At 41.6% G+C, this 21,275-nt stretch overlaps 1 protein-coding gene across 4 annotated transcripts in view; it reads right to left on the reverse strand.

The window, feature by feature from the left end:
* The window catches only part of ECPAS (Ecm29 proteasome adaptor and scaffold), a 106,624-nt gene that overhangs the window by 21,530 nt on the left and 63,819 nt on the right, over positions 1-21,275 (reverse strand). For all 4 annotated transcript variants that reach the window (XM_053908176.1, XM_019454213.2, XM_053908174.1 and 1 more), the window contains 12 exons: positions 20,527-20,628; positions 16,967-17,090; positions 11,595-11,740; positions 11,130-11,184; positions 10,193-10,307; positions 9,420-9,488; positions 6,273-6,390; positions 5,821-5,988; positions 2,997-3,076; positions 2,290-2,395; positions 1,480-1,527; positions 295-416 (listed from right to left, as the gene is read on the reverse strand). In XM_053908176.1, the coding sequence (XP_053764151.1) occupies positions 295-416; positions 1,480-1,527; positions 2,290-2,395; positions 2,997-3,076; positions 5,821-5,988; positions 6,273-6,390; positions 9,420-9,488; positions 10,193-10,307; positions 11,130-11,184; positions 11,595-11,740; positions 16,967-17,090; positions 20,527-20,628 (1,253 nt within the window). The remainder of the gene's footprint in view (positions 1-294; positions 417-1,479; positions 1,528-2,289; positions 2,396-2,996; positions 3,077-5,820; positions 5,989-6,272; positions 6,391-9,419; positions 9,489-10,192; positions 10,308-11,129; positions 11,185-11,594; positions 11,741-16,966; positions 17,091-20,526; positions 20,629-21,275) is intronic.

Genomic DNA, 21,275 nt, shown 5'->3' on the forward strand with positions numbered 1-21,275 from the left:
AAATGTGTGCCTGCTGGGGGCAGAGGCTGATGGCAACACAGTAAGATACCTAACTCAAGGTCAAGGCAGAACGCCAGAATGCCGGTCCAAAGCAAGGTCCCCATGAGAATGTCTGTTTCTGCAAAAATGGTCTACCTCACAACTTTTCACAAATGCTCTTGGGTCACCTCAATAGGCTATCCTCAACTCATTTCTCCATACTCTAAGAATCTAACATTCAGAGACACACTATTTCTGCTGAATGGCTAGGAACTAAGTAAATCCAATATACTCATTTAATCAGCGGATTCACACCTGAGGGCTCGAACTTCTGTCACAGGGCTCATCATTCCTTTGTCCAGAAGGCAAGGCAGAAGGACAGCGATGGTTCTCTGGCCAGCTGCTCCTTTGGCAGGGTCACACATTTTCACACAAACCTCACATACACAGAGTGTGGAAATTAGTGACAATGACCTCTTACCCGATAAAGCATTCATCTAACAAAATATTTCCCATAGCCACAGAAAAGAGTAAGTTAATCAATTTTCCATGATACTTTGGGGAGAAACAGGAAAGAGTCCTCTGTCTGCCAGTAACTAAAAGGAATTGGGTAATGCTTCCACTCTCTAAGCTTTGGCTTTCTCAGGCCAACAGGAAACAGCCGAAAATAAAATGAGAAAATGTGTAAGAAAGCACTTTGCAGAAGGCTTAAGGTATTATCATCATCATCATCAATAACTTTGGGTGGCAGCATAACACAGTGGTCAGGAACACAAATGTGAAATAAGAAATACCTGTTTTAGGGGTGCCTGGGTGGCTCAGTTGGTTAAGTGTCCGACTCTTGATCTCGGCTCAGGTCATGAGCTCATGGGTTTGTGAGATTGAGCCTCGCACTGGGCTCTCAGCAGACAGCACAGAGCCTGCTTGGGATTCTCTCTCTCTCCCTTTCTCTCTAACCCTCCCCCGCTCAGTCACGCATATGCTCTCTAAATTAAATAAATAAATAGAAACATCTGGATTTAAAACCTGGTTTTACTACTTACTACTTACATGTAACCTATGGCAAGGTTTACATAGCTAGAATGTAGAAGTCCCTGAAATACCACAAAATCAAGTTCAAGTAAGAAACTTATTTCAAAAAGCCTGGCAACCTCGTAAATATGCAAGGAAGATTAACACATAACCATAGCAATAGTAAGAGACGAGATAGATGCTGCTTGCTCTACAAGGGTCCAGTGAAAGTCACCTCTTATGTAAAGGCCCAGAGAAGCTGACCACAGAAAGAGATCAGACATAGACTTTGTCACAACTACTAGTATTCTAGTATAATGGCACCCAGTTTCTCATTCACTCTAAGAACTGTGAACTAGAACATGAAGCCAATTACTTCATGTCACTGCAACTCAATGTCAACTTATATGACAAAAAAGAAGTCACTGTTGTCCTGGTCTCAGAAAACCCTGCCCCACCTCATCCCCGAGATAAGATAGGAGTTTTCACCTTGCTTAGGGTTTTCAGGGCTAGTTCTGCAGCTTTCCGTACAGATTCCTAAAAATGAAGGAAAGTATGGCATGATACAGATTCGTTTCATTCTCATTCACCCCACAATGTGTACTTAACTGCCCCCGACTCTATACAGATTAGTGAAAAATCCTACTTACGATACCAGGTAAAAATAGTGTTTCACTAGGCTCCCTGTCCATCATGCACCAACATATAACAGCATATATTCCTTGAATTAGGAAGGACCTATTGTGACCTTACAAAAACCTGGCTATTATAACAGTTTAGAAGCTAAATGTATTATTAACACAAACATATAGATATCTATGTGAGGATTCTGGAAGACTTTTAAAAGTCTGTAATGAATAAAGCAAAAAGAAAGGTAAAACTGAAGTACCTAATTCTAATGGTGAGATATCCCAAGTATTTAAAATTTGAATCACTTAGGAAAAATTCAAAAGAATTAGTCCCATTATTTGGGAATGACTGATCCAATTTATAAAACTGATCAAGTAGAGGTAGTCTGGATTATTTCCAAACTGTTATTTATCCTAATCAACAGCATCATTAAATCTCTATTGAAAGAAAGTCAGACTGTAGCCACTTTTTTTTTTTTTTAAGTCAATTCAATTTAGATCTAAGGATATCCACCCTCGTAACTTCACAGACACATCAAGACTGAAACTTCGGGAGGAAATTGTAGTCTCTTAAAACTGTCTGGAGTGAGTTGTGAAACACTTAACATATGTACTTTAACAATCCATTTACACCTATTCCATGAATAAATGCAGACTATTTCTATAATACCTTGATATCATCTTGTACCCGGAAAAGAGTTTCCCAAATTTCTGGAAGTTTATCAATGATGTCATCTAGGGGTCTTCCTCTCAATAAATCATTCAGAGCTAAACAGCTGAAAAGAAACAATTTGGTTTTAAAATATAAGATCAAGGTAGTTCAATCTTCTACTATGAAACATTGCTACCAAACAAGAATAGGGATTGTGCCTGTATTTCCAGTTCCTACCCCCTCACTGCTGGACAGCAATACCTATTCCCTCCCTGGTTCTGCACACACCACAGGCATGTGACATTTACACTCATCAAATGTCTGTGTCCCACAACTATAATACAGCCTCTTTGAGAGGATACATCACTTTTTAGTTACCAGTGTATCCCTACGTGGGTAGCAAAGTGAAAGGACACAGCAGGCACTGAATACATCATATAAATACATAAATAAATGATGCCCTACAAAGCCTTGACAGTGCCGATTTAACAAGTGATCTTCTTTAATGTCATACTTCTGTAAACTAAGACAAGTTAAAAACACCATTAACTAGAGGTTTTTTTTTGAGTTTTAAATAGTTAAATATAGACTGTCTAACCCAACCAAAAATATGCTTTTTAGTAACATGAATTTATTCCTTTTGCAAAAGTATAAAGCTTGGAAACCTGAAGAAAAAAAAAAAGTCACTTCTATTTGACTAGTCTTATATTTCCAAAAAATGGTACCTAGATTCTCGAACTCGCCACATATTGCTGGTAAGGTTCTTAACCAGATCTTGAAGAATTTCCTTCAAATATTTATCCACCTAATGAAAGAAAAAGGTAAGATTTAAAATGTGAAATTCATCCACAGATTATTAACCTCTCACCCATACTGACCACATCCCTGAAGGTCACAGCCTAAGTGTCTCTAGGCTTCTCAGTCTACAAGTCTCTCCCCACTCTGCTTGCTGCCAGCTACCAGAACGATCATTCAAAAATGCAAACTTGATTCTCTTGCTTTCCTTAGTACGTGAATAAAGTCCAGCCACTGGGACATGGATACAAAGCCCTCTGTGACCGATCTAGCTCCAAAGGTATCGTGTGCCATCTCGCCCTTGTTCCTTAGTACATACTACCTCTCACTACAATCCCCTTCCATGTCTTGCTTGCCTGGCTAATTCCTACTTGTCATTCAAGATTCAAATCAGGCATCACCTTTGCAGAGAAGACCGGCTACTCTCCTCTGACTTCCCACAGCACCTTGTTAGGCACGGCGTATCAGACTGTAAACAACTACGATGCTCCATCACACTGAGACCTCAAAGACAGGGACAGGGTCTCACTTGTCTTCGCTTCCCTGGTAACTTGCACAGTGTCTGGCACATAAAGACATATTATGACTGCTCAGAATGAAAGGTGAGTTCAATCTTTTATGCCTGTTTTGTTTGATATATTTGGTAATAACCAACTGATGATAGACTCAGTTTTTATACTGATCCAAAGAATCTCAAAACTATGGCTTTTCCACTTTTACTCTTGTAGGCAGAAGAGGTTTTGTTACCCTCCTTTACCCATAAAAAATCCAAGACAGATGTGAATAACTCACCTATGATTTAACAAACTGACATCTTCCAATGTCCACCTCTAAACATTCTATATCACCTTTTGCTTATAAGGAGATGATACATCTCAAGAGCCTCAGCCTGTGCCTTGGACTCAGATCTGTAAAGCCAACTGGCCTATTAGATCTTGACTGACCCAGGAATACCAAATACTCTCCTAGAGCCTTCAAAGCTGAATCCTCAAGTGCCTATCACCATGAACAGGAGCACACTCAACCTGATACCAAACTGAGCAAGAGGAAAAGGCCACACATGTGCAGGGACTAACTCCTTTAGTTAACTTTAAATAAAGGACTTAACCCAAAATGGCACAATCCAATTTGTTTTTAATTGGTTGCTTATTAAATGAAGGAAGGCAAAGAAAAGAGAAAGATGATACCCTGTTAATCAGGAAATTAGGGAAAGAAGAGAATGGATTCAAGGGATACTTCGGATGCAGAATCAGCAGAATTTGCTACTGGATTCAACTGTGTGTAGGGGCAAGACAGACAAAAAACCAAGATGATACCAAGTTTCTTGGCATGGGTAAATGGATAAGTGCTGACAAGAGAGGGGAAAGCTTGTTTTTTTAAGTCTTGTTCTGGACTTCTTAAGTCTAAGGTATCTTGAAACAATATCCAAGTGAAGACGTCAAGAAGGCATTTGGATGTGCAAGTCAGAAACGCAAGTCGTGTCTGGGCCAAAATTGTAAGATTGGGAACCATCACAACAAAGATGACATTTGTATTCACTGGAACTGATGAGCTCATTTAGGAAGATAAAGTTGAAAGTAAAAGGTACTCAGAGGCAAGCCCCGATAAATCCTAATATCTAAAAGTGAAATTATGGGGCGCCTGGGTGGCTTGGTCGGTTAAGCGTCCAACTTCGGCTCAGGTCATGATCTCGTGGTCCGTGAGTTCGAGCCCCGCATCGGGCTCTGTGCTGACCGCTCAGAGCCTGGAGCCTGTTTCAGATTCTATGTCTCCCTCTCTCTCTGCCCCTCCCCCATTTATGCTCTGTCTCTGTCTCAAAAATAAATAAACGTTAAAAAAAAAAAATTAAAAGTGAAATTGAGTATGAGAAGCAGCCAGATAACAGAAATACAAGAGAGAAAACCATACTTGGCATTTGCCTGTTTCCTTGTCTATCTTCTCAAGGAAGTGAACTCCCTGAAGGCAGGAACTATTATGACCTGTTCTCCACTGCATCACCAGTACCTACACACTGTTCTATTTGTGTGAATACACTGCCATTTCCTTAGCCAGTCACCCCATGGACATTTAGATTGTTTCCATTTTTAAGACTGTAATAAATGTTGCCATGAGCATCTTTGATACATTGAAAGATGAAAGAAAGCTCATTTGTTTAAATAAGCATACAAACATAGGGACACTTGTACCCCAATGTTTATAGCAACACTCTCAACAATAGCCAAATTATGGAAAGAGCCTAAATGTCCATCAACTGATGAATGGATAAAAAAATTGTGGTTTATATACACAATGGAATACTACATGGCAATGAGAAAGAATGAAACATGGCCCTTTGTAGCAACGTGGATGGAACTGGAGAGTGTTATGCTAAGTGAAATAAGCCATACAGAGAAAGACAGATACCATATGTTTTCACTCTTAGGTGGATCCTGAGAAACTTAACAGAAACCCATGGGGGAGGGGAAGGGGGAAAAAAAAAAGGAGGTTAGAGTGGGAGAGAGTCAAAGCATAAGAGACTCTTAAAAACTGAGAACAAACTGAGGGTTGATGGGGGGTGGGAGGGAGGGGAGGGTGGGTGATAGGTATTGAGGAGGGCACCTTTTGGGATGAGCACTGGGTGTTGTATGGAAACCAATTTGACAATAAACTTCATATATTGAAAAAAAATAAAAATAAAAAAAAATAAACAAGCATACAAAGTACAAAGAAAGATGAGCACTGGGCAATCTTAGACAAGGGTTCACAGATACTTGCCGTTGATTTGTCAGTGACCAATGCATTCCAAATACTTGTCATGGCCTGTCGAATGCCCAGGTTGGGATCAAACTGATAACGATAAAGACGAGGAACTAGCTGAGGCAGAAAAGGAGCCAGCTGCTCTCCAGCTCTGGTGGCAATCACATTAAAACCAAAAGCAGCACCCTAGAAAAATAAAAAGATGAAGTAACTCAGATACATCTACTGTGGTAAAATATTAATACATTAAATATATAAAGATCACAAAATTACCCCTCCCAAACTTGTCCCTGAATACAGCCTGATTTATTGGGTGTCCCAGCTTTACCAATGAGCCTGGGTGGTGGCCTGGCTCTCTCTCATCCCAGATTCTTACAAAATACACTGCATATCAATTGCCACTTCCTGCCAACATAGCAGGTTTGGTTTTGGAAGTAAAAAGTAAAAACCATCCAGTGATAGGAACTTACCTTCCTAGAGTTCCACATCGCATGATGGTTGGCTAAATTCATAAATTTATACACCAGATCTGGCTGACTAAGATCACTTGCCAGAGAACAAAGCTCCTTGTAAGTAGAAAGGCCCTGGCTTGGAAACAAACAAACACAAAGCATACAATAATGTATTTCTCTGCCTTCAGCCCAGTAAAAGTTACTTCACCAATATTAGTGGGACATTTTAAAATTGTTTTCAATCTCATCACCACTGAGGCAGAGAACCAGGGTGAGAGGAATATACAAGTCACCTGGTTCAATTATCGACAATGCCAGATAAATGACCTGAAGATCCCTGCGACTCCTATGGGGGCAGAGCCCTCACCACCTCAGGAGGCGGGTAACTCTTCGTTACATTGTGCACCAATCTCTCAGAATCATGAAAGTCACTTAAAGACAACTTCTATCATCCCTAAGCCTTTTCTAAGCTACAGCAGCCCATCTTTTTTTAAAGTTTTTTTTTTAATTCCCGTTAGTTAACATACAGTGAGCGTTATGTGCAATAATATAGTGAGTCAACAGTTCCATACAACACCCTGTGCTCATCACAGCCAGTGCGCCCCTTGAGTCCATCACCGATTTCACCCGTCACCCCACCCAACTCCCCTCTGGTAAACATCAGTCTGCTCTCTAGAGTTAAGAGTCTGTTTTTTTGTTTTCCTCTCTTTTTCCCCCTATGATCTTTGCTTTGTTTCTTAAATTCCACATATAAATGAAATCACGTGGTATCTTTCTCTAACTTATTTCATTTAGCATTAAACTCTTTAGCTCCATCCATTTCACTACAAATGGCAAGATTTCATTCTTTTTTACAGCTGAATAATATTCCATTGTATATAGATGCCACATCTTCTTTATCCATTCATCTACCTCAGCGGACACTTGGGCTGCTTCCCTATCTTGGCTATTGTATATAGTGCTGCTATAAACATAGGAGTGCATGCATCCCTTTGAATTAGTATTTTTGTATTCTTTGGTAAATACCTAGGAATGTAATTGCTGGACCACAATTCTATTTTTAACTTTTTGAGGAACCTCCATACTGTTCTCCAGTGGCTGCACTATTTTGCATTCCCACCAATGGTGCACGAGGGTTTCTTATTCTCCACATCCTTGCCAGCACTGCTGTTTTCTTGTGTTGTTGATTTTAGCCATTTTGACAGGTATGAGATGGTATCTCATTTTAGTTCTGATTTGCATTTCCCTGATGATTAGTGGCGTTGAGCATCTCTTCACGTGTCTGTTGACCATCTGTGTATGTTTTCTTCAGAGAAATGTCTATTCACATCTTTTAATTGGATTATTTGGTTTTTGGGTGTATCAGTTCTTTATACATGTTGGATACTAACCCTTTATTAAATATGTCATTTACCAAGTATCTTCTCCCATTCTATGGGTTCCTTTTAGTTTTGTTGATTGCTTCCTCTGCTGTGTAGAAATTGTTTATTTCAATATAGTCCCAATAGTTTATTTTTGCTTTTGATTCTCTTGCCTCAGCAGACATATCTAGAAAGAAATTGCTACAGCTGATGCCAAAGAGGTCACTGCCTGTGTTTTCTTCCAGGATTTTTATTGTTTCAGGTCTCACATTTATGACTTTAACCCATTTTGACTTTATTTTTCTGTCCGGTGTAAGAAAGTGGTCTAGTTTTCTTAACACCATTTGTTGAAGAGATTGTCTTTTTCCACTGGATATGTTTTCCTGCTTTGTCAAAGATTAACTGACTACATAATTATGGGTTTCTGGACTTTCTATTCTGTTTCATTGATCTATGTGTCTATTTTCGTGCCAGTACCGTACTGTTTTGATGACTACAACTTTACACTATAACTTGAAGTCTAGAATTGTGATGCCTCCAGCTTTGCTTTTCTTTTTCAAGACTGCTTTGGCTATTCAGGGTCTTCTGAGATTCCATACAAATTGTAGTACTGCAGCACCCCAATCTTGATAACTTCTTTTGAGTCTTGTTAACTTTCCTCTGAACAAGTAATATTTACTCAAAGACCCGATTATTTGTGTTACTCTGTGAAAAGAGCACTTTTTCAGAAAAAGTCTACAAGGAGGGTAAGTGGAACAAAAATAACTTTCAAGGGGTGTCTGGGTGCCTTGGTTAGCTTCCGACTCTTGATCTCGGCTCAGGTCATGATCTCACTGGTTGTGAGACTGAGTCCCAAGTCAGGCTCTGTGCTGACAGTGCAGAGCCTGCTTGGGATTCTCTCTCTCCCTCTCTGCCCCTCCCCTGATAGTGCTCACTCACTCTCTCAAGATAAATAAACTTAAAAAAAACATATTACTTTCAATGTGGAAACAGTGAGCTATGGGAGAAAGTCAAGGACAGAACAAACAACTGGTTTCCGGTGTTGTAGACAACACTGAAACAGGGCTCTGTGTGATGTCACAGCAAGGCCCAGCCAGCTGAGCAGTCTGACCTGAGGGCTTTCAAAGGAAAAGCAGCAGCGTAACCACAATGAAATAATGATAAGACAAAAAGAGGGTAAAGCTCTAGGAACTAATCTGAAATGCTAACTTGGTAGACCCCACAATACCAAGTAGAGTTGCTCCCCCCAAAAAACGAAATGCAGTGGATGCCAAGCTGTGCTGCCAGACCCCTCCTCAGGACTCAGCCGCCCGGGAGCTAACAGAACTGCCCTCAGTACAAGGTCAGGTCCTTCTCCAGAGAGGCCCACCACTGATGCCTAGTCACCGAGGGGATTTAAAGTCTAATGAGAGGAATGTAAAGGCCTGGCCCCTCAAAGCAGGACAGCTCTGAAGGGCCAGCCCAGCCCTTCCTCCCAGCCCAGATCCTCCAGAGCTCAGGATCTGCTTAAGTATTAGCAGCAGGTCAGCTCCTCCTTGGGCCACCAACCCTCTCTCCTGCCTCGTTGCTCCCCCAGGTGATAAGGCTGGGGCACTCTTCATTTCAGGTTCCAGCAGACAAACCTCCACCTCACAGTCTGTTTCCCAAGAACCTCAAGCTGAGACACTACACTTTCTCCACAGACGTTTTCTTCTTCCATTAACATACAACATTTCTTAGGAAGGTGGGAATCAGCGTTGTGAGCGTTCTATTGACAAGACTAAAGGTGTTTATGATGAACAATCAATGCATTTGGCACACTTACCCATCGGGTGTTTTGCCAAGGCTTCCCCCTTGAAATACCACTGTCTCTCCAGAAACTTCATGTTTCGCTCTAAAGCAGAACAATAAGACTTGAAATTAGCCTCAATTTTTTCATACCAATGAAATTTTTTCATTCAACTAACTGATTCATTTCCTTTATAAACTGATTAACATCAAATTCCACAGCAAGAATCTACCATGTGCAAGATGTAAAAGTCACCTAAATCCTTTCCAATAAGCCTAAGAATTTTGTAAAATGAATTCTAGGATGAACAAAGAGACATAAAAGACATCCCACGTCAAGTTAAACTGCATTAAATGTGGTCACCCATTAAAAACTATCCTCCCTGTAAGGAAGGTGACATAAAGCAGTGACCAATTACAAGAATGATCGCCCCTCTCATCCTCTTCACAGATCAAGCTACAAAAGACATGCAAGCTTCCTCTCCACATCTTCATGTTCATTTAGTCAACAGCAATTACGGTATTTTTGTAATCCGATGCTTTGATTGTCCGAGAGCATTCAACTTTCAAAGCCCGACCTACTGGCATGTTTCTGAACAGTAGTTTGGTTTCTTTCACTTTACCGTCTAAACAGGATACACTGAGTAATTAAACCACTCTCCACTGCAGAACAATCGCTGACATGCAATCCACAAGAGCTTAATAAACAGGAACACCAAAAGCTGACGTTTCCTTCTTCCACTGCATATTCTCAGTATGTGCAAAATTTGCTATACGTGTTTAAATGTGAAATGTTCAAGTTCACTGTACCTTTTGCCAGTCATGAGTGTCTCTACAAGTGTTGAAACCAATTCCTGTTGATCTTGTTCATTGCCCAGTTCATACACCAACCCAAGACCTTTTGAGGCAACATCTTGGCTAAGTTCTGCACACAAGTCAGACAGAATAGTATTACTGTAAGAGAAATTTGTCTTCTGGCCATCACTAGATTTTTTAAAAAGCTGTAACAGAAATCCAAAATAATATCAAAGTAAATTAGATATGAAAACATCATCAATCTGCTTATTTTGTTAAAACATACTAAATCATCAGTGGACATGGCACCAAAAAAGTCCCTGTAAAGGAGAACTACATTCACAAGAGTCAATTCACAAGCCAAGTCCACACTGCTGGGCCTGGGCATGCAGGCACCGTGAGAGAGGATCAGGGCGCTACAAGGCATACTCATGCGAAGTACAACAGCCTCATGGGATTTCAACACATCCACGTCCAATGTTTTTTAAATGAAAAGTCAATACGAGACTCTATTATATTGAAACAATTTCTAAAACAGAGCTACTTATTTCAATGTCTAACACATTCACCCTCCCCTGACTTACATCACAAAGTGGAAAGGAATCAGAAGTAAAAGAAAGCGATTGTTTATAAATACTATCATTGAGGCCTCAGCTCCATTTTTATTTTAATTTTTTTTTATTTTAAATAAACTCTACGCCACACATAGGGTATCAACTCACAACCCCAAGACCTAGAGTTGCATGCTCTACTGACTGAGCCTGCCAGGTGCCCCAAGGCCTCAGCTCCATTCTTAAATGCAAAACTGAAGAACATGATCTAATTAATCAAATCAGTCAATAAGAATCGACCTTCCTTTGTCCCTCTTTTATGCTCGTTAATCTAGATTTTTTCAAAATTTAAAATACAAGTTTACTGAAGTTTGGAAATCAAATATTTACCAATAACCTACCATCATTTTCTGACAAAACGGAAACAAATGCACTCTGAATTTCCTTCAGGTGAGACTGAAAGAAGAAGAAAGGAGTTTAGAACACAAACTCTACCTCTTGGTAGATAAGGGAGGGTAAGAATCTTTTCTCAGCGTACACAACACCTTGTTGGAGTCTTCCAACCCCAGGCAGCCACATTACCTATTATGTTATGCTCTGGTCTCTGAAGGCAGCCAAATCACCTGAAGGCTGGACCACTTCTCAGCCTCCCTATCCTTACCATTTGACTTTATACCTTCAAGTTTAGAATCATCTTCTAACCGATATAGATCAGGCTGTCATCTTTCATGTACAGCTTATTTCAAAATATCTGTTATCAGTTTGTGGCCCTCCCCTTCATACACTTTTCTTCCTACCAGCTTTCAATGATAAATATTTCATAAACAATTTCCAAAGGTGCTGAGCACATTTATAGCATGGCTTACCTTCACTTCTTTATGGGTACTTAGCTTCCTCACAAGGGAAAGGAGCCAGATGCAGGCCGCTTGCCTCACGTGTGGGTTGGGGCTGACAATATGTTTATTTAAAATCACATCCAACACCCAGGGGACCACATCATTCACTTTGGCTCCTGAGGGGAAAAAAAGGAATGATAGAAGTAATTAAAATAATTACATAGAGTTTCCGGAAAAATTAAATTTTAATATTTATTCAACACAAGAAGCTTATAACATATAAGTATCTGAATGACTAAGGTGTTTAAGTTGTTGAAAGAATTTTGGTAATCGTCTACTTCAGAACCCAACACAAGCTAAATAAACCTTCAAAGGTACTCTCGTAACTTTAGCTCCCTAGAATGAAAACTTATTCCTACTACGGGGGAGGCTATGTAGGTGTAGGGGGCAGGGGGCATATGGAAAATTTCTGTATCTTCCTCTTAATTTTGCTGTGAACCTAAACCTTCTCTTAAAAAATTAAGCCACTTTAAACAAAAATTATCCCTACTCTCTCTGGTCTTAGCAATTTTTCCTTCTCTACCACATCTTTTCCATCTCCCATCTAAAAACTGACACACAAACAAAACTCTTCAGACTTGACTTTCCTCCTCTAGCTACACATGTCTTTTTTTCTTCTCCTTTATTACTTCAGAGTCCTCGGACATTTCTGGCCAGCAAGTGTGTTGCAGGCCCATTCTGTGCACTGCAGCATGTTCAGCAGCTTGCTGGCCTCCCCTCTCTAGAGACCAGCCGCACCCGCCCTGTCCAGTGTCCAGACATTACCAAATGTCCCCCACGGGGTAAAATCTCCCTCTTACAGTCAAGAATCACTGCTTTTCATTAAAACCTTTCAAGTAGTTGTCTATACTCAATAGTCTAAGTTTTTCTCTCCTCTTTTTTTGAACCCACTCCAAATCAGGCTTTTACCTTCTCCACTCCACAGAAATTACTTATAAAAGTCACCAATTACCATCCTGTTGCTAAGTTCAATGATCACTTGTCAGTGTTCATCTTAATTGATCTCTCAGCAGTGTGAGACCTGGCTGATCCCCATCCCAGTCCTTTCCCTCCCCTCTACATAGATTTTCTTCACTTCCCTTCCAGGGCCCCCTACTTCAGGCCACTTCTTCTCAGTGTCCTTCCCTGATTTCTCCTCATCTACTGAAACTCGGAACTCTGGGGACCCCAGGGCTTGGCTGTTGGATCTCTTCTCCTTTCTACTTACCCCTCAGCGATTACACATAACACATGGCTTTAAAAACTATCTTTACATGATACTCCCAAATATTTTCCAAACTGTGACTCCTCAAAATGCCATACTCATATATCCAACTGACTTCCAGATATGTCCATGAAGATACTGGTTACAACTCACCTATGGGGGCATTGGGGCATTCCAACACTGAGAGGGAGGAGTGAGAAGAAGAGTCAGAAAAGCAGATTTCTCCCTGCACCCACCACGTCTGTATCTCCCACAGCCCCCCATCTTAGTTAAATGGCAATTCCATTCTTTCAGCTACTCGCATCAAAACCTCCGAGGTCATCCCTGACTCCTCTCACTCTTCACATCCATCCCAGTAAAGTCCCCATCCTCTCTCACCTGGAATACTGCCAGAGCCTCCTAACTATTCTCCTTGCACTGCCCTGGCCCTGCTCCAGACTACTTTCAACAAAATACAAATGACTGACTGAGTGACTGAGTGAGTGTGTGAGTGAGTGACTGACTGACTGACTTATTTATTTATTTATTTTTAATGTTTGTTTATTTTTGAGAGAGAGAGCCTGAGTGTGAGGAGGGGAGGAGAAAGTGAGAGAGAGACGGGAGACAGAATCCAAAGCAGAATCCAGGCTCTGCGCTGCCAGCACAGAGCCTGACCTGGGGCTTGAACTCACAAACTGCAGTTTTATGACCTGAGCTGAACTTGGATGCTTAACCGACTTGAGCCACCCAGGTGCCCCAAAATGACCCTTTTAAAATGTAGTCAGACCATGGCCCTCCTATAACCGCTTCCTATTAAGGCCCCCACGGTAGCCTACAAAGCCCCTCTATGTTATCTCTTACTCCCCGTTCCCTCACACACACTACTCCAGTCCCACTGACCTCAAACATACTCATGCTTCAGGGCCTTGCTTGCAATTGCTACTCCTTCTGCCTCCAATGCTCTTCTGTTTCAGGTCTTCACTTTAGTGACACCTCCCTGAGAGCAGGTGCCCCGTGCACTCTCAATTCCTACCCAAATTTTATCTATCGCTTTCTCTGCTATACTTCCCTCCATAGCACTTGTCACCATTTAGCATGTTGTGTGTTTCTCTTATTTGCTTTTTGCCAACTCCCCACTTAATATAAAGCTCTGTAAGAGCAGGATTTTCAGCTACCCAGGAAACTGGATAGAAACAGTGTTACTTTTAATTGAGATAGGGACTAAAGAGAGAATAGTTTTGGGAAATAAAGAGGGCAAACGGTTTGGGAAGCCAACAGGAGGAAGAGGTGATTTCAGAGTCAGGCATCTAGCTACAGTGGAGCCTAGGGGACCTGTGTATGGACACACCTAATGGAAATATAGTTCTGGAGTACAACACAATGGTTCTAAGATGAGATATCCATTTGGGGGCCATCAACATATACTGGAGTGAGTGAACTGGGACATCCCAGCACAGTGAGGAGTATGCAGGAACAAGACCAGTGAAGGACAACGAGAAGAGGTCAGAGGTAAGGAAGAAACACAGGCAAACACAGTCTTGCAAAACCTAGGTGAAAAATGTTCCAAGAAAGTGCTGGGGATATGGTAAAGGCCTGGGTGAAAATGCAACCCAACCGGACCAAAAAGAAAGGAGAATATAGGTAAGACAAGATTTCAGAAAGAAGGAAATGGTTAGAAGAAGACCCTAGAATGATAACATTCCTAAGGGGAAAAAAAAAAAAAAAAAGCCAGAATAGGACTCCCACAAAGCCAACAAAAGGCCTGAAAAAGGTAGAGCTCTATTAGGGGACATCCCCCTCTTCATAGGAATTCGGATACAGAAAGAAGCAGGTGCAGGGGCACCTGAGTGGCTCGGGCGGTTGAGCGTCCGACTTCGGTTTAGGTCATGATCTCATGGTTCATGGGTTCGAGCCCCGCATTGGGCTCCGTGCTGACAGCTCAGAGCTTGGAGCCTGCTTCCGATTCTGTGTTTCCCCCTCTCTCTGCTCCTCTCCTCCTTGCACTCTGTCTCTCTCTCTCTCTCTCAAAAATAAATAAACATTAAAAAAAAAAAAAAAAAAAGACAGAGGCAGGTGCTATTAATTCCTCACTGGTCACATAAATCTAGTTCTCAGGGATGCCTGGGTGGCGGCTCAGTTGGTTAAGTGTCTGACTCGCAATTTCAGCTCAGCTCATCCATGACCTCACAGTCATGAGATCGAGCCCTGCATCGGGCTCTGCACTGTGGATTGGGATCTGTGCTGCACGTCGAGCCTGCTTGGAATCCACTCTCTCTCTTTCCTTCTATCCCTCCCCCATGCATTCTCTCTCTCATTCAATAAATAAATCTAGTTCTAGTTCTCAGAGGCAAACACAATCTCTCCTTTACCTTCCCAAAACCACAATTCCAGCTATCTGTAGGTCTGCCACCTAAGCAGCCGCAATCACCAAGTAAACAAGCTCTGATCAGATTCCCACACTGCGCCAGGTACTGTATTACATGCTTGAGATGCTAAGATGGCTAAGACCTAGGCCCTAAGTGGCTTCTCCAATACTGTATCTTCTATTCGAAGCCAGATCAGTACACTACAACAAAAGACATCAAAAAAGCTGAGTAGCACTCAGAGGAGAATGACAAACATGCATAATCAAAATTCAGGTCGAAAAGTCATCATTACCCACTTCACAGGATTTTATGCTCTCCTTTCCCTAAACACACAAAGATGGGGCAAACCTTAACACTTGATGGACAATTTAACTGAGACTCTTTTGGATGAGCAAAGAGCCAAGCCAACCAAAGAACAAATTCTTCCAAGAAGAGCATGAGACATAGGAAGTTTGTAAGTCTGAAGACGGGCATAGGTACCTCTCTATTAATCTTCATTTGCTTAAGTCACTACAGAGAAATCCATGGACTCAGAAACATGGCTTTTACAGCAGATCTGCTCTTCCACGTCATGAGCCCTCACTACCATCAAGCCTCCAACATCACCCCTCATGTGCAAACTCCGAGTTTCTACTTCCAGTCTGGTTGCCTGTTAACAACGGTCACTTCCCTTCCTTTAGTATCTTCTCCCATTTATAGACAATCCTCCTTACCTGGCCTCATACCCACTGAGAGAAGCCTCAGAGAATTAGCCCTATCAGCTTCTGTCAAGTTATAGCTCTCCTAATTAGATAGCAAGTGAAAGTATATCTGTCCATTCCCTTTACATTTCTTTATGGTGGTTAACGAACAGGTGAACGTATGCAAAAATGCAAAATGCAAAACTAGTGTATTCATGGTAAAATACAATTCATAATGCAACAATTACCATGAAAACACTATCATTTCCTTAACTGAGAAGATAACATATAAAACATCAGGTGACTTTTCTTTTGTTTTTAGGACTAAAAATATATTTCAGTATCTGAAACAGAATTCATTTTCAATTCCAAACTGAAATCGAACCACAAGACATATGAAACCATAGTATCTATGACACGTAGTCGGAAACCACACCCTCCCTCTCCCGCATAGTTACGGAAAGCCAGTGACCCTCCGGGCAGAGGTACTTGGAACACCAACAGAAGACCCTGAGGTTTCATTATGTGATAAAGGATGAAGGGACACACAGCTTGGCAATGGAACTGTGTTGCGACTTCTGAAACTGGCTAAATACCCCAACCCTCCAGAAAAGAGCCTAAGCGGGGCGCCTGGGTGGCGCAGTCGGTTAAGCGTCCGACTTCAGCCAGGTCACGATCTCGCGGTCTGTGAGTTCGAGCCCCGCATCAGGCTCTGGGCTGACGGCTCAGAGCCTGGAGCCTGTTTCCGATTCTGTGTCTCCCTCTCTCTCTGCCCCTCCCCCGTTCATGCTCTGTCTCTCTCTGTCCCAAAAATAAATAAAAAACGTTGAAAAAAAAAATTAAAAAAAAAAAAAAAAAAAAAAAAAGAGCCTAAGCTTGAAGGTACAACATAGCGAATTCCTTTGCTTGCCAAAGGACTAAACAAAGAAGTTCTTGTTCATTTTGTGTTCACTCTCCTTTAACCAACTATTTTTCTTGACTGAACCAAGATGATATAAATATTTTTACAGAAAGTTAAAATGGAACGCATACATTTTTTCTTTTGCTTCAAATGTGCAAACAAGAACAGAAAGGGTTACTGGATTCTGAAGGGATGAGCTGCAGGTACCGTACCAGCAGGGGGAGTATACTCCTCTTCAGTCACCAGCCAGGCATCGCGGGCAGCCACAGAGCTCGTTCCTACGGCAGCACTGGTGATGGCCTCCCCGATGGTGAACTGCAGCTCTATCTGCTTGGCCTGCACGGAAGGAAACAAAAGCCGCAAATCGGTGAGAACATTTCCCAAAGACGTCTATTTCCACACAAAGGCTGTTTGGTATCAACACGTTCGTCTATTTCCACACAAAGGCTGTTTGGTATCAACCCCGTCAACGTGCTTGGTTTTTACGCTTTTTACTGGATTGCTCTCACCTAACCTGGTGGCTCACAGGGGACGGGTGGGGAGGGGAGGGAACGGAGAATGTAGAGAATGACCTCAACGCCACACTGCACTCTTCACCCTCAGCAGAGAACCACTAAGCAGGGATTTTTAACTGCTGGAAGAGTGATACCAGTAACTTTGGGGAAAAGGGCACGGACTGTGAAGCCACACAGATCTGGGGGCAAATTCTAATCTGTCTCTCACTAGCCACACAGGCATATTTAAACTCCGAGTCTCAACTTTGTGTGTAATGCGGGCATAACACCATCACCTGCCTCATCAGGCTGCGAGGAGGGAATGACGGTAACATGTTTAAGGTTTCCAGAGGATCCTCATGTGCGGTAACTGCACTACGAACAGCAGCCATTACAATGTATTAATTCATTATCACCTCCCTCTTTGCACTCCTGAATTACGTGGTGTCTGCAAGTTACTCTCCAGTGGTTTAGAAAAAAAAAAGAATGATAAAGCAAATGCGATAAAATGTTAAATTTTGGTGTATCTAGATGAAGGGTATATGGGAGTTCTTTATATCATTCTTACACTGCACTGTAAGTTTGAAATTGTTTCAAAAATCAAACATTAAAAAAGTTCTATACAGTATATACTCAAATTTTTTTAATTTGGTTTAGAAATTTTGACACATTTCACAAGCATGAATCACTGCACTGACAACATGGAATTGGGCCTGTCTTAGCTCCCTTCAGCATTTTTCTGTTTACTGTAAACTGGAAAACAGCTAAGAATGTGGGGACTGAGAAGAGAATGAAGAACAGAGGGTCCCCGTGAGGAGCATGGAAAGAGTGACCTTTGGGAGAACTCGGCACACAGACCACAGTGTAGCCATTCCTAAGCTCAATCAACTAAATGCTCTGGTCTCGGTGACGTGTCAAGTGCTGAGAGCTTCCGACTCTGAGGAAAAAGAATTTCAGGACTTCAGTTCTGCAGCTTTCCTGGTCAAAAGCTGCTTTGGCAATTCTAAGCAGAGAAAAGGTATCTCAACACAGAGGATCCCATAGTAAGGATTCATTTTATGTACCCTTTATCACACGTTTTTCCCATTGTTACTAACAACATAACTGGCATTACAAACAAAAACAAAATTCCTTAACTCCATTTATGAATGATAGGATACCCAGACTTTACTTTAAATATTCCAGAAATAGGGGTGCCTGGCTGGCTCAGTCAGTTAAGTGTCCGACTTCGGCTCAGGTCATGATCTCACAGTTTATGAGTTTGAGCCCCACTATGGACTCTGTGGTGACAGCACAGAGCCTGGAGCCTGCTTCAGATTCTGTCTCCGTCTCTCACAGAAGTAAAGATAATACTAATATAATGAATCCCCATGTACCTGTTTTTATCTCATCTCATGATCCTTTATTTCTGGGATATTTAAATGTATTTTTTAATGTTTATTTATATTTGAGAGAGACAGCGTGAGTTCGGGAGAGGCAGAAAGAGGGAGAGAGAATCCCAAGCAGGCTTTGCATCATCAGTGCAGAGCCTGATGCAGGGCTCAGTTTCACAACCCATGAGATCACTATCTGAGCCAAAATTAAGAGTTGGACGCTTAACCCACTGAGCCATACAGCGACCCCTTTCTCACTATTCTTAAACTTTAATCTCTCCATCATGTTTCTAGCGTTTCGTATTATCTCTGTCCTTCTACACTCTTAAAAAATAACTTCAGTAACAAGTTAATAATCCAGACAAACCTTCATTTATCTAAATAAAACTAGAAGAGAGGCGCCTGGGTGGCTCAGTCAGTTGAGTGTCCGACTCTTGATTTCGGCTTAGGTCACGCATGATCTCACTATCATGAGATCAAACGCTGCATCAGGCTCCATGCCAGTGTGGAGTCTGCTTAAGATTCTCTCTCCCTCTCTCTCTGCTCCTCTCCCACACTTATGCTCCCTTTCTCTCAAAAATCAATCAAACTAGAGGAAATCCATCTCTCCCATGAATTTTTTAAAAAGAAAAAAAGGTAAGAAAGCAGACACTGTAAGCTTTTCCCCAAGAGGTTACAATGTCAATGACACCAGGGAGAACCTAATGTGGGTATAAGTCATGCTCAAAAAAATTCACATTAAAAATACTGGATTATTGGGGCACCTGGGTAGCTCAGGCAGCTAAGCCTCCGAATTCAGCTCAGGTCATGATCTCGCCATTCCAGAGTTTGAGCCCCGCATCGGGCTCTGTGCTGACAGATCGGAGCCTGGAGCCTACTTCAGATTCTGTGTCTCCCTCTCTCTCTGACCCACTCCCGCTCATGCTCTGTCTCTCTCAAAAATAAATAAACGTTAAAAAAATTCAAAAAAAATACCGGATTATGACTCCAGAGACCTGGATCCTAACACTGGCTCTGTCACTCAGTGGCCTTAGTCCTCACCCCAACCTGCTTCCTGTCTCCCTGCCATCCTTCCAGGCCCAAAAGGAACCTCACCTCCAAAACCCTAACATAAGTCTCCCAAATAGAAGTACTCACACCCTCCTTTGTGAGTCTACTGGCTTCTATGCAAATGTCTCTTCGTTCATTTATTGAGGTCCTACTACTACCAATCACACTGCCAGGCACTTGTTTCATAATGGGGATCAAAATAGACTTTGCCTCAGTCTAGTGGGCAATTAGAAACTGTGATAAATGCTGTGAAGACAAAGTTTGGAGAATCATGAGAGCCCAATAAATGAAGAATCTACTCTAGTTTGATGGCTTTCAAGGGGCTCAGCGCAACCCAAGAAAGAAGTATTAGTCTTTCAAAAGCTCAGAGCAAAGAAGGACAAAAAGTCTGGTGTACAAAAATGTGAGTAAGTGACGAGAATCAAGCCTAGATGAGGGTCCATATCAGGTCTTGTTAAGATTCATGACACAGGCCTAGCAGCTGCCCATTTGTTGGTCTTCCCAACTACCCTAGAAATTTATCCAGAAGACAGAAGCTAGGCCATCCAACTCAAGAGCAACTGGAATACCAGCATCCAATTCCTACATCTAGTTCACTGGGTTAAGTGTCCTCTTCTACCCACAATGCACTGGGCTTTACTCAATAATTATGAGGAGAGGATTTTCCCATATAGGTGATTTAGTCAATGCTATGCCTACCGAAGTGGTAAGCCCAAGGCTGGTTTGTACTCAATAAGTACTTGGTGAATAAATGAATAAAAGTTTAATTTAAAATCTCATAGCATACAAAACTCCAGCTAAAAAAAAAAAAAAAATGCCTTTTTCTGAATAACAATCAGATAGCAATATAAATACCTCCACAGAGTCCATCAGACCTTGCAAGAGGAGCTTCTGGTGAGGAAAATCTCCATCCCCAACTGGAAAATATCCCAGTGTTTGGATTGCTCGTTCTTTCATCTAAAAGAACGGAAAAATTTTTTTAAACAAAGTACATAACAGCTTTATCAGAGAACAGTGTTTCCAAAATGAGAGGACAGGGAGGAGTAGGCTGTCTAAAGCACTTATACACATAAGTTTCTTCTTAAAAGTATCCAATTTTACATAATTATGTTTATAAGACACTGGAGGTAGAAAGACATAAAACTGAGTTCATTAAAGGTCCGTCGCTGCAAAAGAAGAAAGAAGAAAGCCTCTAAGTAGGTTTATTATCCTTCAAACTGTTTATAAATGTAGGTTTCTGGGCCTGGGTGACCTAAGATCAACTCACAGCTTGACCATTTTAGCAGTCTTTACAGGTATGTAACCTTAGGCAAGATACTCCACCTCTCTGTGATTCTATTTCCTCATCTGGGAAAACAGAGATGACAACTGTACCTACTTCACTAGACCTTTCAGAGAATTCAATTAATTAATGTACGCGAATCACTCAAGCACACACCTGGCACATTATAAGTGCTCACCAATTAGTTAATAACAGCTAACAAAAACTACACTGTGACATTCTCAGGAAGTTTTAAACGGTGTCCAGATCAAGAATCAGATTATGGGAGTGCCTGGGTAGCTCAGTCAGTTGAGCATCTGACTCTTGATTTCAGCTCAGGTCA

Source organism: Panthera pardus, unplaced genomic scaffold, assembly GCF_024362965.1.
Source record: "Panthera pardus isolate Hobbes unplaced genomic scaffold, ASM2436296v1 HiC_scaffold_20, whole genome shotgun sequence".
NCBI classification, from domain to species: Eukaryota; Metazoa; Chordata; class Mammalia; order Carnivora; family Felidae; genus Panthera; species Panthera pardus.